Source organism: Panthera uncia, chromosome B1, assembly GCF_023721935.1.
Source record: "Panthera uncia isolate 11264 chromosome B1, Puncia_PCG_1.0, whole genome shotgun sequence".
Lineage (NCBI taxonomy): Eukaryota > Metazoa > Chordata > Mammalia > Carnivora > Felidae > Panthera > Panthera uncia.
In genome coordinates this window covers 41651533-41663796 of record NC_064811.1, presented here as the reverse complement: position 1 = coordinate 41663796, position 12264 = coordinate 41651533, and the positions used below count along the sequence as shown (strand labels likewise).

At 43.7% G+C, this 12264-nt stretch overlaps 1 protein-coding gene across 1 annotated transcript in view; it reads left to right on the top strand.

Moving 5' to 3' along the window:
* LNX1 (ligand of numb-protein X 1) overlaps positions 1-12264 on the top strand; it is a 51484-nt gene that overhangs the window by 28312 nt on the left and 10908 nt on the right. The window contains exon 4 of the mRNA XM_049630014.1: positions 8263-8406. Within this exon, the coding sequence (XP_049485971.1) occupies positions 8263-8406 (144 nt within the window). The remainder of the gene's footprint in view (positions 1-8262; positions 8407-12264) is intronic.

The window sequence follows — 12264 nt, the reverse complement described above, 5'->3', positions numbered from 1 at the left end:
CCCTCCCTCCCTCTCCCTCTCCCTCCCTCCCCCTCCCCCTCCCTCTCACCCCCCTCCCTCTCTCTCCCTCTCTTCTTCTGTCTCCCCAGCACATGCGTGTGCGCTCTCTCTCTCTCAAATAAAATAAAGTATTTTTTAAAATTTTCTAAATCTTAACAACGGCCCACAGAGCCATACATAATCTGGCCTTTAGTTATCCTTCCAAATTAATTTCTTAAGCAAAGTGGAAGATCTCTGGTATTCTCACCCTTGCCCGGCCATCCTCAGTCACATTGCCTTCTTGCTACTACTTCTCAAACATTTCAAGACCTTTTTCACCTTAAAGCTGGCATTCTCGCTCTCCCTCTAACTGCCATGCTTCATTCAGGTGTTTCCTCAGACCTCACCTCAGGGAGGCCTTCACTGACAGGCCCACTTAAAATAGCTTCTCCCACCCCCAGCTCTAGATCCCTTATTTAATCAGCTTTATTTCTTCCCACCAATGAATTATTACCTGTCAACATAGTATAGAAGAATACAATATGGTATCTCAAGCACTTAGAGAAGTGCCTGGCAAGAACAGACACTCGATAGTTGTCGAATGGATACATTGAGCCAAGTTCTAAAATTGTAAATATATAGAAGACCGGATTTATACATTCATCCCATCTCCTAGGGATTTTTCATCAAACCTTTTACCGAAGAACAAACACCAAATCGACGTTTACATGCTGTTTGTCCCCAAGATGGAATTTCTACATTTTGTCCTTTTGACTTTGTTCAGTTATTACTGGTGGAGCACCTTCTATGTGCCGAGAGGTGTAGGTTACAGTGGAAAGCGAGACTGACGCAGTTCCTGGCCTTCTAGAGCTTGGAATGTATTCCTATCTCTGATCTCCAATAGAATGAAGTCCACGTTTGGCAGGTGGGTGTAGCCTGTTGTGTCAATGGGTGAGAACAGAAAATAAGACCGTATTTCTGAAAACATTAACCCACGGACAAGGAAGAGCCCTTTTCCTCATCACGAAGAAACTGCACACTAAGCGTGATTTTTTCTTCTTTGAAACTAGACTTTTAGGTGATCGTCAATTTTCGTGCACATTGTGTTAACTTCCTCTGCAGGTCTGTCTGTGCAGCTCATGTTCTAGAGGTGATCTGCCAACTACACTTGGCAATAGGCAAAAGAAAAACTGTCTTACTCATGCCATTTGGACAAATTTTTGATTACATATGGCATTCTACTTTTGTAGATTAATAGCAGAAGAGGAAAAAATTTTTTCCCTGAGAAATTTATGAAGTAAAATCTTGCTTAACAGGGGGACTTCCTAAAAGAGTCTTCTCACAAAGCCAATGTGCTTTATAAGCAGGGGAAAGGGGAAAAAAAGATCTTTTAAAGGCTTGGGCAAAGCTAGTTGGAAAAGAAATGGAAAAAGTAGAGTGCTGGGAAAACCCAGTTAAGCAATCTCAAGAGTGGATTTTATTTATGTGATACTTGTAACACACACCAGGCTGGGGGAATTAAACTTAATACCCTTCAAAGGTTGAGACTCAAATTACCAAGCGATCCTTAGCTGCATGGCCCTTGTGTATCTACCCCATGAATCATACTTGCCTGAGAAAGAAATTCCCAGACAACATGTCCTGTTGGTCATGTTTTCTCCCACAGTACCACACTTTTGCCTTTTTTCTCCATTATTTCAGGGAAAAGTTATTACAGAGAAGCCACAACTGTTTTAAATTTGACCAACTGACATATGCAGAGTCCTAACCCCCACTTACTCAGCAGCCCCGGGTGCCAGACCCCAGGAGTTAGTCGGCTCCTCTAGGAAGAGAAACCCTAAGGACACAGAAGTTTCGCGTAGGGAGGAGTTGACTGACTGAACAACAGGACGACTTTATTCTCCCCACCCCCCCACCCCCCGTTGTCAGTTTCGTAATTCTTTGAGCGCCATATCTGGAATAATCGTAGGAAGGAGACAGCTTTGTGAAACTGTCTGGTGTCCTACCTAAAATCTGAGAACCAAGAAATACAGAGCGAAGATTTGAGACCCTGGGAGAAAAAAGAGATCTCGACTTCCCTCACCATGGCGATTCAACATCTCTCAACCCACCAATCAGTGTGCAAATGGATTAGGCTGACAGATGTACCTATTTTGAGATGCTCTCCTCTATCTGCAATTCTGGAACAGTGAGTTACGAACGTATGTGGGAGATCAAATATATGCAATTCATAAACGAAGTAATTATGGATTTCAAATTTGAGTATTGCTCTCGTGCCTTTTGTTTCTAGGCAACCCCCAGACTTGAGGCAGAAGCTGAAAAACAATTTGAAGCCATTTGTAGAGGTGGTGACACACAGGTTTTCCTTAATACTAATTTCATAATGCACACATGTGTGATTTTTTTTTTTCCCTTTGCATGAATTAATATTTAAATGAGAAGTGATTTTATCAAGAACAACCAACAACTAGGCTCTACAGACTTTTAAAAAGAATGTGAGAGGCCTCTGGACAGAGCCAGAAAGCAAATAATGGACTGCTCATATTACCGACATTTGTTCTGAATACGTGATTCCAGCTCGTGCGTTCTGCGTAACTGGGGAAAAAAAAAAAAGAGAGAGCACTTCTGTCCCTTGAAACCAGGAAGAACTGCCAATGAAATAAGACCTGATAGGTCAATGTGCTTTTTACAGATCAGCACAATACAGCACTAATACAGAATCAAATCCCCATTTCAACATATTTTCTTACCATGGCATTGTAATAAATGTAATACAATGGCTAAAGAATGCGCAGATTTAGTAACAGTCTTCTTGAGCTGAATTCTTAAAGTCCAGATAAGTTTTATATACAGCTCTAAATCTCATGCATTCCTGATAAAGCATGACTTGGTAAACTGTACAGCTTTTCAGCTTTGAATTCTTGGAGTGAATCTCCTACATCGCCACATGCTGCAAATATTAGGGAATCTTGGAACTTTACTGCCCTTCCTCCAACTCCATACCCCCCCCCACATGAATTTTTTTTTTTAACACCATGGAACAACATTAACCATGAGAGTAACTTCTAGATACCATAAAAGAGGGGCGCCTGGGTGGCTCAGTCGGTTGAGCATCTGACTTCAGCTCAGGTCATGATCTCGTGGTCTGTGAGTTCGAGCCCTGCATCGGGCTCTGTGCTGATGGCTCAGAGCCTGGAGCCTGCTTCAGATTCTGTGTCTCCCTCTCTCTCTGCCCCTCCCCACTCATGCTCTGTCTCTCTCTGTCAAAAATAAACATACATTTAAAAAAAAAAAATTAGATACCATAAAAGAAGTGATGTTTGAGGCAAAGGACTTGGGTCATTCTGCCAACTCAGCAAGCAGCAGCCACAAGAACTAAATTCTTATTTTGACCTTGTCGCTGACCTCTGTATGATCCCATGTACACCAGACTGTCGTTAATATCTTAGCACTTAAAGGAGGTGCTTCTGGCAGCCTAAGGATGAATATGGAGCTATGGTCAAGAGGGAAAAAGAGACCAAATTGCTGTCTCAAATCTCTTTTTCTACCTCGGTCTCGTCCTAAGGTCCTATTTCACCACTTTGCCTCAACCCCTCCTTAATTTTCTTTTTCCTTGGTCAGACTCCTGCTCTTTGCCCACTAAAATAGCTGCTGCCGCCCCCATAGAAGATAGTCTTGAAGTCTTCTTTTAAAATTGTGGAGCACCTGGGTGACTCAGTCAGTTGAGCATCTGACCCTTGATTTTGGCTCGGGTCACGATCTCGTGGTTTTGTGGGATCAAGCCCTGCGTCCAGCTCTGCGCTGATGGCGAAGAGCCTGTTTGGGATTCTCTGGCTCCTCCTCTCTCTCTGCCGCTCCCTACGTATGTGCGCACTCTTGCTCTCTCCCCCCAAATAAATACGCATTTTAAAAAAATGCATCAGGCTCTATGCTGCTAACTCTCTTCTGATGCCTCCTGTTGTCTGTATTGCCACGTAGGGTCTGTGTGCCATACGTGATCTCAGAGTTAGGTTTCATTGATGTAATGTGTCCCTTAGTGAGGGCATCTTTTAATCCATCATCTTTTAATTAATCAGTAATCTTTTAATTAGTAATAATGAAGACAGACCTCTATGGAGTTCTTGGCTTCATAGGGCACAGAGATAATCGCGTCTGCATATATGACATGGCCAAGTGGGCCCATCATGGAGGTCCTGGGGGCAGCTGGTCCATCAGCAAAAAGACTACTCTGTATTGGATCTTCCAGGTCCAATTCTGCAGATACACACCCCACTCAGCTTTATTAGAGTGAGTCCAGACTTTGTCAAGCTTTTGAGATGACTTGAAAACATATGAAATATTAAAGAAACTAGAAATACTTGACCTGGAAAGGAAAGGAGCCAAGGGAGAACAGTGAATGTTATCTTCAAATAAGTTTGTTACATGGAAATTGATTTGGGGCTGCCCGAGAGAGCATCACTGGAGCCAATGGGTAAGCAAGAAAATGGTACATTTAGCTCAGCCTGAGGACAGACTTTCTAATTAACGCCAAGTATGGCGCAAGCAGCCTGGGGACGCAGTGAGTTCACTGTCCTTGGAGGCACCGAAGCATGAGATGGGTGACAACGTGACAGGGATTTTGTGGGGGAATTAGAATATGGGTTACAGAGAACGTGTTGGATTAGATGATGCCTGACATCTCTTCTGTATATGTGACTTTTTTAAAATATGAAATGTATTGTCAAATTGGTTTCCTTACAACACCCAGTGCTCATCCCAAAAGGTGCCTTCCTCAATGCCCATCACCCACCCTCCCCACTCTCCCACCCTCCCCAGTCTCCCACCCCCCATCAAGCCTCAGTTTATTCTCAGTTTTTAAGAGTGTCTTATGGTTTGCCTCCCTCCCTCCCTTTTTTTCCCCCACTTCCCCTCCCCCATGGTCTTCTGTTAAGTTTCTCAGGATCCACATAAGAGTGAAAACATATGGTATCTGTCTTTCTCTGTATGACTTATTCCACTTTGCATAACACTCTCCAGTTCCACGTTGCTACAGAAGGCCATATTTCGTTCTTTCTCATTGCCACGTAGTGTTCCATTGTGTATATAAACCACAACTTCTTTATCCATTCATCAGTTGATGGACATTTAGGCTCTTTCCATAATTTGGCTATCGTTGAGAGTGCTGCTATAAACATTGGGGTACAAGTGCCCCTATGCATCAGCACTCCTGTATCCCTTGGGTAAATTCCTAGCAGTGCTATATGTGACTTTTTAATTACATGGAACCAGTGGTCCCCAATTTCCCAAGGCATTGTGAGCCCAGGATAGATGAACTGACCGTGATACTTGAACAATTGGTGGAAGGGAGCCCAAGAGGGGGCAACCCCAAACGGTATAGAGAGAACCATCCCCACGACTATACGTTGAAACCCAAAGCTAGACTGCCTAACTCTGGGATCCTTGGAAAAGAAGCTGGTGGGGAATGTGGACGCAGGATGAATTATTTTTAAAGAAATGCTCATTAAAATCTTTGTTGATGGAGCACTAAGTACAGGCAAGTTCACGTTATTATAAATGCAACTATAGCTCTCACTTGTCTCTCTAACAAGGGCTGTTTCTCAACACTGCCCCCAGCTGCTGCTGAGGCGAGAGCCAGTACAAACACATTAGCCTAGTTTCCACCTCACAACTTCAAACACTGGGAGAGAAAGTGCAGCCAGTAGTCTCCCTGAGAACAATTTGTAAGGTGGCCGGTAAGAGCCACAGATCCAGCCTTGCGGAGAATTTATTTACAAGCAAATGGATACCAGGCTCGTTTATTGGAGGGTTGTTCCTGCCGGCAACTTAATGCCAAAGTCGACATTTGAAAATCCGGTGAGAAATTTGTGTTTGCAAATGTGAATTAAACAGCTCTTGCAGGCTGCTCCTTGGCATTTTGAATTTTGCCTGGCAAGTTGATTTGATATGAAAAGCTCAGATTTTCTCCATTCTTAGGAGATGCTTAGCACACATGACTGCTCACGTTCACGAAGTGAACGTGATGGCGATGTGTGGGCCAAAGACAAACCCCCTGCTGAGATCCTTCAAAACATTGGACTTTCCCTGGAGATAAAGAGCAAATTTGGGCTCAGCAGTTGGAGTTTTGACTTGAGTGTTTTGCTGCTTATCACTAGGAATTTTTGCTTCAGAAAGTTCCTAGTGATAACCTCATTAGGAAAAGTGAGGCTTACAGGATAAAGAAACATTATTACAAAATACTCTTCCAAGAATTGCATTTAGTTGGCTAATACCATAGTTCTTCATGTCAGCTTGCCGCATTATTGTTTCCTGAGCTTGTTAGTTTTTGTTCTGATGCAAGCTTTTTATGTGATGAGAAATACCAAGGGATTCAAGAGAGGCAAGGAACAGAGGAAAGGTGTAGAAATACTGATTACGTAGACCAGCAAAAGTGATGACTGGGCTTTATGGGAAGGAAAATGAAGAACTTGAACTTGCTTTTTGGGCCTGTTCAGTAGGATTTTTGTAATTTATTTGAGATGAGTCAACTCAACTGGCCCACCATCCACCTTGATGTTCACCATAGCCACATTTAGTGGACTTTAGCAGCTGTTTTTAAAAGTTCATCTGACTTACAGCTACCCAGTTGATGATCCCTAAGTTTCAAGAGAGCCCTGAGAAGAAATGTTTATTAATACAAGCATGCAAAATCATGAAGGTTTGGGCTGGGCAGTGTTGGACAACCGTGGGGATTTCACTGATGAGGTTTTGATTGCTTCGGGTTTTAAAAACAAGGTCCTCCTGGGGCACCTGGGTTGCTCAGTCGGTTAGAGTGTTCGACTTCGGCTCAGGTCATGATCTCACAGTGAGTTCGAGCCCCGCGTCGGGCTCTGTGCTGACAGCTCAGAGCTTGGAGCCTGCATAGGATTCTGTGTTTCCCTCTCTCTGCCCCTCCCCCACTCACATTCTGTCTCTGTCTCTCTCAAAAATAAACGTTAAAAAAAAAAAATTAAAAACAAGGTCCTCCTTCACGACCAGATTTTTCCACAGTCTGGCAGCCATACCTGTAAATGGAGAAGGCAGGCAGGCAATGTCCGTCTCTGCGGAGGTGAAGGGTGGTCAGCGGATGACATGAAGAGAGGAACCCCCAAAACGTACTCCTCTCTCCTCCTCGTGCCCAATCCTAGTCCTTCCTGGGGACCTTTCTAATCCACTCCGGGCCATCAGGGAGCTTTGTTTATCTGCACTTCACAGGGCTAATTAATGTCTCCTCTATCTGCCCCGTGGATCTGGGGTCTCAGTAGTCAGCAGTTTGCGAATAACGCTGAATGCTCTCAAGCAGATCTGAAATTCATCTGTGGCACAAATCCAATTTGTAAATTTACGATGTGGAATAGACTCTCCCCAGTAAGCAACGTACTTGCTCTCCGGAATGCTGTGTGCAAGCATCGATGTTGATAGCTGAGGGGAATAGTAGTCAGAACTGGGGACAGCCACATGAAAGATAAAGGCTCAGGGTAAAGGCCCTTAAGCGGGTTGCATTTGCACTATGACTCATCCCTGTATTTCTAAAGTGTTCCTCCTTTCCTGTGCCCAAATGTTGAATTCTGTACATGCGGGATTTCTACTCTTACGTTGGTAGCATTGCCACCACCAACTCTGTTCCTTTTTCTGTCCTGCTCACCTTTGGCCTGGGTTTTAGACTGAGCTGCAACTTTACACCATATACTCGGTTCTATCTGGAAGGCCCTTCAGACGTGGCTTGTGTGCAAAGGAGCCATCTCTGAAAAATAACCATGTTCGATGATGTCTTTTCAAAAACTGTTGGATGCATCAAACCTACCCTAGTTTTTCCCTTGAAGTAGGTTTCCTTACCTGATTTAAAGCTAAAGGAAGGGCACCTGGGTGGCTCAGTGGGTTGAGCATCCAACTGTCGGTTTCGTCTCGGGTCATGATCCCAGGGTTGTGGGATCAAGCCCCGAGTCAGGCTCCATGCTGAGTGTGGGGTCTGCTTAAGATTCTCCCTCCCCCTCCCCCTCTCTCCCCCATTCATTCTCCCTCCCTCCCTCCCTCCCTCCCTCCCCTCCTCTCCCCATTCTCTCTCTCTTAAACAAAAATTTTAAAAAAGTAAAGGAAATGAGTCTCATGCTCTTGCCAAATTATAAAATGGGCACTGCCATGAGAAATACTAGACACCATTTTTTTTTTTCTCTCTAAAAAAAGGTAGAGTAAAATTTGCATCCTGGTAAGCCCCTGGTGCCCAGTGCTTTGGATGGAAGCTCTGAGGGTGGCTAATGTCTGTGTCTTCTTACCCAGGCCAGTGAAAGGCGCGTTCACCTCGTCGTGTCCCGCCAGGTTCGTCTGCAGAGTCCTGACATCTTTCAGGAAGCCGGCTGGGACAGCAACGGGAGCCAGTCCCCGGGGCCGGGGGACAGGAGCAATACTCCCAAGGTGAGCCCCAGCCAGGCTATGTCCACTCCTCCTGCAGGAAGCAATTGCTTGGGAAGGCTGAACACTTTAACATTTCTAAGCGTACTCTCTGGACTTCATCACTTAAACACTGTTTGACTTGCCTTGTGAAACAAAAAGCCCGAGGTCCCATCTTCAAGACCCAGTGAGATAACAGGTATCTCCCATCCAAACAAGAGAGAAGAAGGTGCAGGCAAGTTTTGAAACCTGATCTTGCAGACTCCATATGGGGACCTAATTTCTAGTCTAAGCCAAAGAGATGTCATGTTTTTCCAACAGTCGCGTTGCTTGAGGACCGTTTTCATTCGTTTTGAAATGAAACAAGAGATTCGCCTGGTTTTTGGTTTTTGAAGTTCCCAATCTGCCTGAAAATTAAAATAACAATTCCCCTGCTAATTTTAGTACGTTCGTTTTTTTGTTTTTGTTTTTGTTTTTGTTTTTTTTTTTTTTCAGAAGAACTGGGAAGATCATATATACACTTGGAGTTCATGTAACATTAGGGAGTGGTGGGGAATGGGGCGAATGAGAAAGCATATGCCCTGTGTTGTGGCATTTAAAGTCAGAGAAAAATGTAGGACGATGTGAATGAAGCAGAGTGCACCTACGGGCTGCTTGCGTCCTTCAGGTCAGCAATGTGCAGCTTCTCTTTCAATGAGGTGACTCAGCCCAGTTTGTACTCCTGTCGGTCTCTTCTGTCAGAGGCAATGCCATCACCTCTCCATTTGGGTGGGTATCGAAAGCAACACAAACCTTGCTTAGCCCAAATTCAGAGTCCTATAGCCTTGGGTTGGCATCCTATTGTGATGGCAATGGATTTCTAGCCAGTTCTCCTAAATCTGATTGCATTCAATCACTTGTAATTAAAACAAGTCTATAGGTAGCCTGCTCTTGTTGTAACAGAGATTAGGGAATGCCTGTCTGAGCAATCGTATCAGACTATGCTTCAGTTTGGGATAACTCACAAGTCTGGGTTTTTGAGTAATGTATGCAGAAACAATACTCAAAATCTTGACTTCTTTTTTTTTTTTAATTTTTTGTTTGTTTATTTTTGGGTGAGACACAGAGCACAAGCAGGGGAGGGCCAGAGAGAGAGGGAGACACAGAATCCGAAGCAGACTCCAGGCTCTGAGCTGTCAGCACAGAGCCTGACGCCGGGCTTGAACCCACAAACTGTGAGATCGTGACCTGGGCTGAAGTCAGACGCTTAACCAACTGAGCCACCCAGACGCCTCTCAGAATCCTGACTTTTAATAACATAGCCTACAAGGCTACAACCCTCTCTTTCCCCAGCCAGCCAGCCGTACCCCATATATCCATAAATTCCAGGCTTTTTTTTTTTTAATTTTTTAACACTTTTTACAATAAGCAACCTAGACAGACCAGGTGCCTCCTGCTAACACATTTTATGGGTAAGGGCTTCCTGGTATCTTTTCACTAGTAAATAGCATTAGTGTGTTTAAATTAAACTAATGGTAAATAAATAAATAAACTAATGGTGTTTACTAATAGCAAACTAGTTTATTAGCTTAGTTAAGGTTTACTCTAATTAACTAATTATAGTTGGGTTACCCAGACCATATTGTAGTCTAGTCATTAAGCCACCAAGAATGAGGCTTCCACCAGCTCTGTGGGTCCGTAGTCCCTTTCACCTAACTGCTACGAATCACGGAAACAACCGAGATGAGCTGATCAAAGTTTTGCTGCAGTCTCTGTCTTGTATTTAATTCCTGGGAAACGTACCGAACAAACTGGCCTGGTGGGAAATTATAATAGTCTCATTTTAATTTGCAGGTGTGTCTGCCTTTTGAGATGAGATGCGCGCGTGCACACACACGCGCACACACACGCACACACACACAGCCTATTTAAAACAATACTAAGACATACGCGGCTCTTCGATTAGTTTTTTTATGATCCTAAGCCTTGCTTTATCTAGGAAACAACATGGGTTTTTAAAGTAGGAGCTTAAATGAGACAAAGCTCAGAGAAGGCAAACCAAGACTCGGGAGACAGAAATGTTTGTAGCCAACTGAAAAGCAAAGATGGAAAGGCATCAGATGGAGGCGCGCGGCTGCCTCTGTGGGACAGGAAAGGGAAAGTGACCAGAAAGAAATCACAGAGGGACTCCACCTGTACTGGAGCACGTATTTCCTACGCTGGGTGGCAAGGTACGTGGGAGGTCATTATGTTCATCCTTATACTTGTTTTTATGTCTAAACTGTTTTAAAGTATTTTTATAGCTGAGTGATGAGTAGACTAGTGCTCACGATGCTTTTCAGCCAGCTTGAATTAGTTCGTACCAAATTATGTTTTCGAACATCAGGGAACATCCTCAGGTCTCTGAAGCAGGGAAGGCGTTTGGGAGAAAACACAGATGGAAAAGAGGATCTCTGTTGTATTTCATTCTCCTTCTCCTCAATGAGGATTAGGCAACTCTGGGTGTGAAGGGTTCGTGGCGGTACTTGGTTTTTTCCATTGTTAACGTGAGTCTCTCTCCCTCTGGTGTGGAAGGCAGATGGCTGTCCAAAATACAAGGGACACGTTTCCTATTTAGGGGGTGCCCAGTCATGTGTGTTGAGCCCATAGGTGCTTGAAACATCTCTTTGCTCAGTACAGCAAGGCTGTTGGGTAAGCACTGATGACGTGTGGAGGAAGATGCTGCTCTCCAGGAACTTGGATCTAAAAGCATAAATAACCTACCTGTGCAGCCAAGAGAACATAGGTTTCAGCAGTCAGATCTTATATGTCAGGTCTTTTATTTGACAGGATTGGATTTGAGTTCTCTAGTCAATGAGATAAACCTTTCATTCTTGGGTAACTGATTCTTTCATGTGTTTTTTCTGACAGGCACCTGAAAATTAATAGGTTAATTTTTTTTTTTTTTTATCACGTGTTAAAATATTGCCTCTGAAAGCAGAGTAGTGTGGGCAGGGAGACCATGGATTTACTCAGATCTCTTGGGTGTCAGTCCTCAGTTTCCCCCGGCCAGCTGTGCTTCCTTGATCAGAATTGTTTTAAGGTTGAGTCTCAGTTTTTCTGCCCAAACACATTTAAGTAGATAACCAACTGTATTTCTTTCTTTTTTCCTCAAAGAGTATCTGGCCAATCTGTGCATTGTTCAAAGAATATTTATTCACAACAAAATAATCACAGCCTCACTTATTTATTTATTTATTTATTTATTTATTTATTTAGAGAGGGAGACAGAGACAGAGACAGAGAGAGACAGCCAGCACGGGTGTGGGAGGGGCAGAGAAAGAGAGAGACACAGAATCCCAAGCAGGCTCTGTGTTGTCAGCTGTGGAACCTGATGCGGGGCTTAAACTCATGAACTATGAGATCGTGACCCACGTCGAAACCAAGATCCAGTCACTTAAGTGACTGAGCCACCCAGGCGCCCGCAGCCTCACTTATTTCTATTATCTGGTGTGGCAGGTGAGAAACCATTTCTGGAATCTTTCATGAGATAAGTAAGTTTTCTACTTTCAAATGAATTTAGTGACCCATTTTTTTTTTAACTAAAGGATTCTCAGGTCAAAGGCATATCTTCCATTCCAGATGCATTTCTTCCCATCACAGGGCTGCCCCAATGGGCATGCTTACCCTCTTCATAAATGAAGTTGGGGGAGCTTGAGTGATGACGGTATTACAAGATCGAAAATGCTGTTACTGTTAGAAGTTTAACAATAAAACATGTTTAAGCTTATTACCTAGAAAGGCAATTTTTTGCAATCTTCTGTTCATTAGGGCAAATGTTGTAAATACTGATAAAACCCAGTGTTGGCAGAATTGTGGGAAATCAGCATTTTCACAAGGTATTGGTGAGATTATAGATGATAG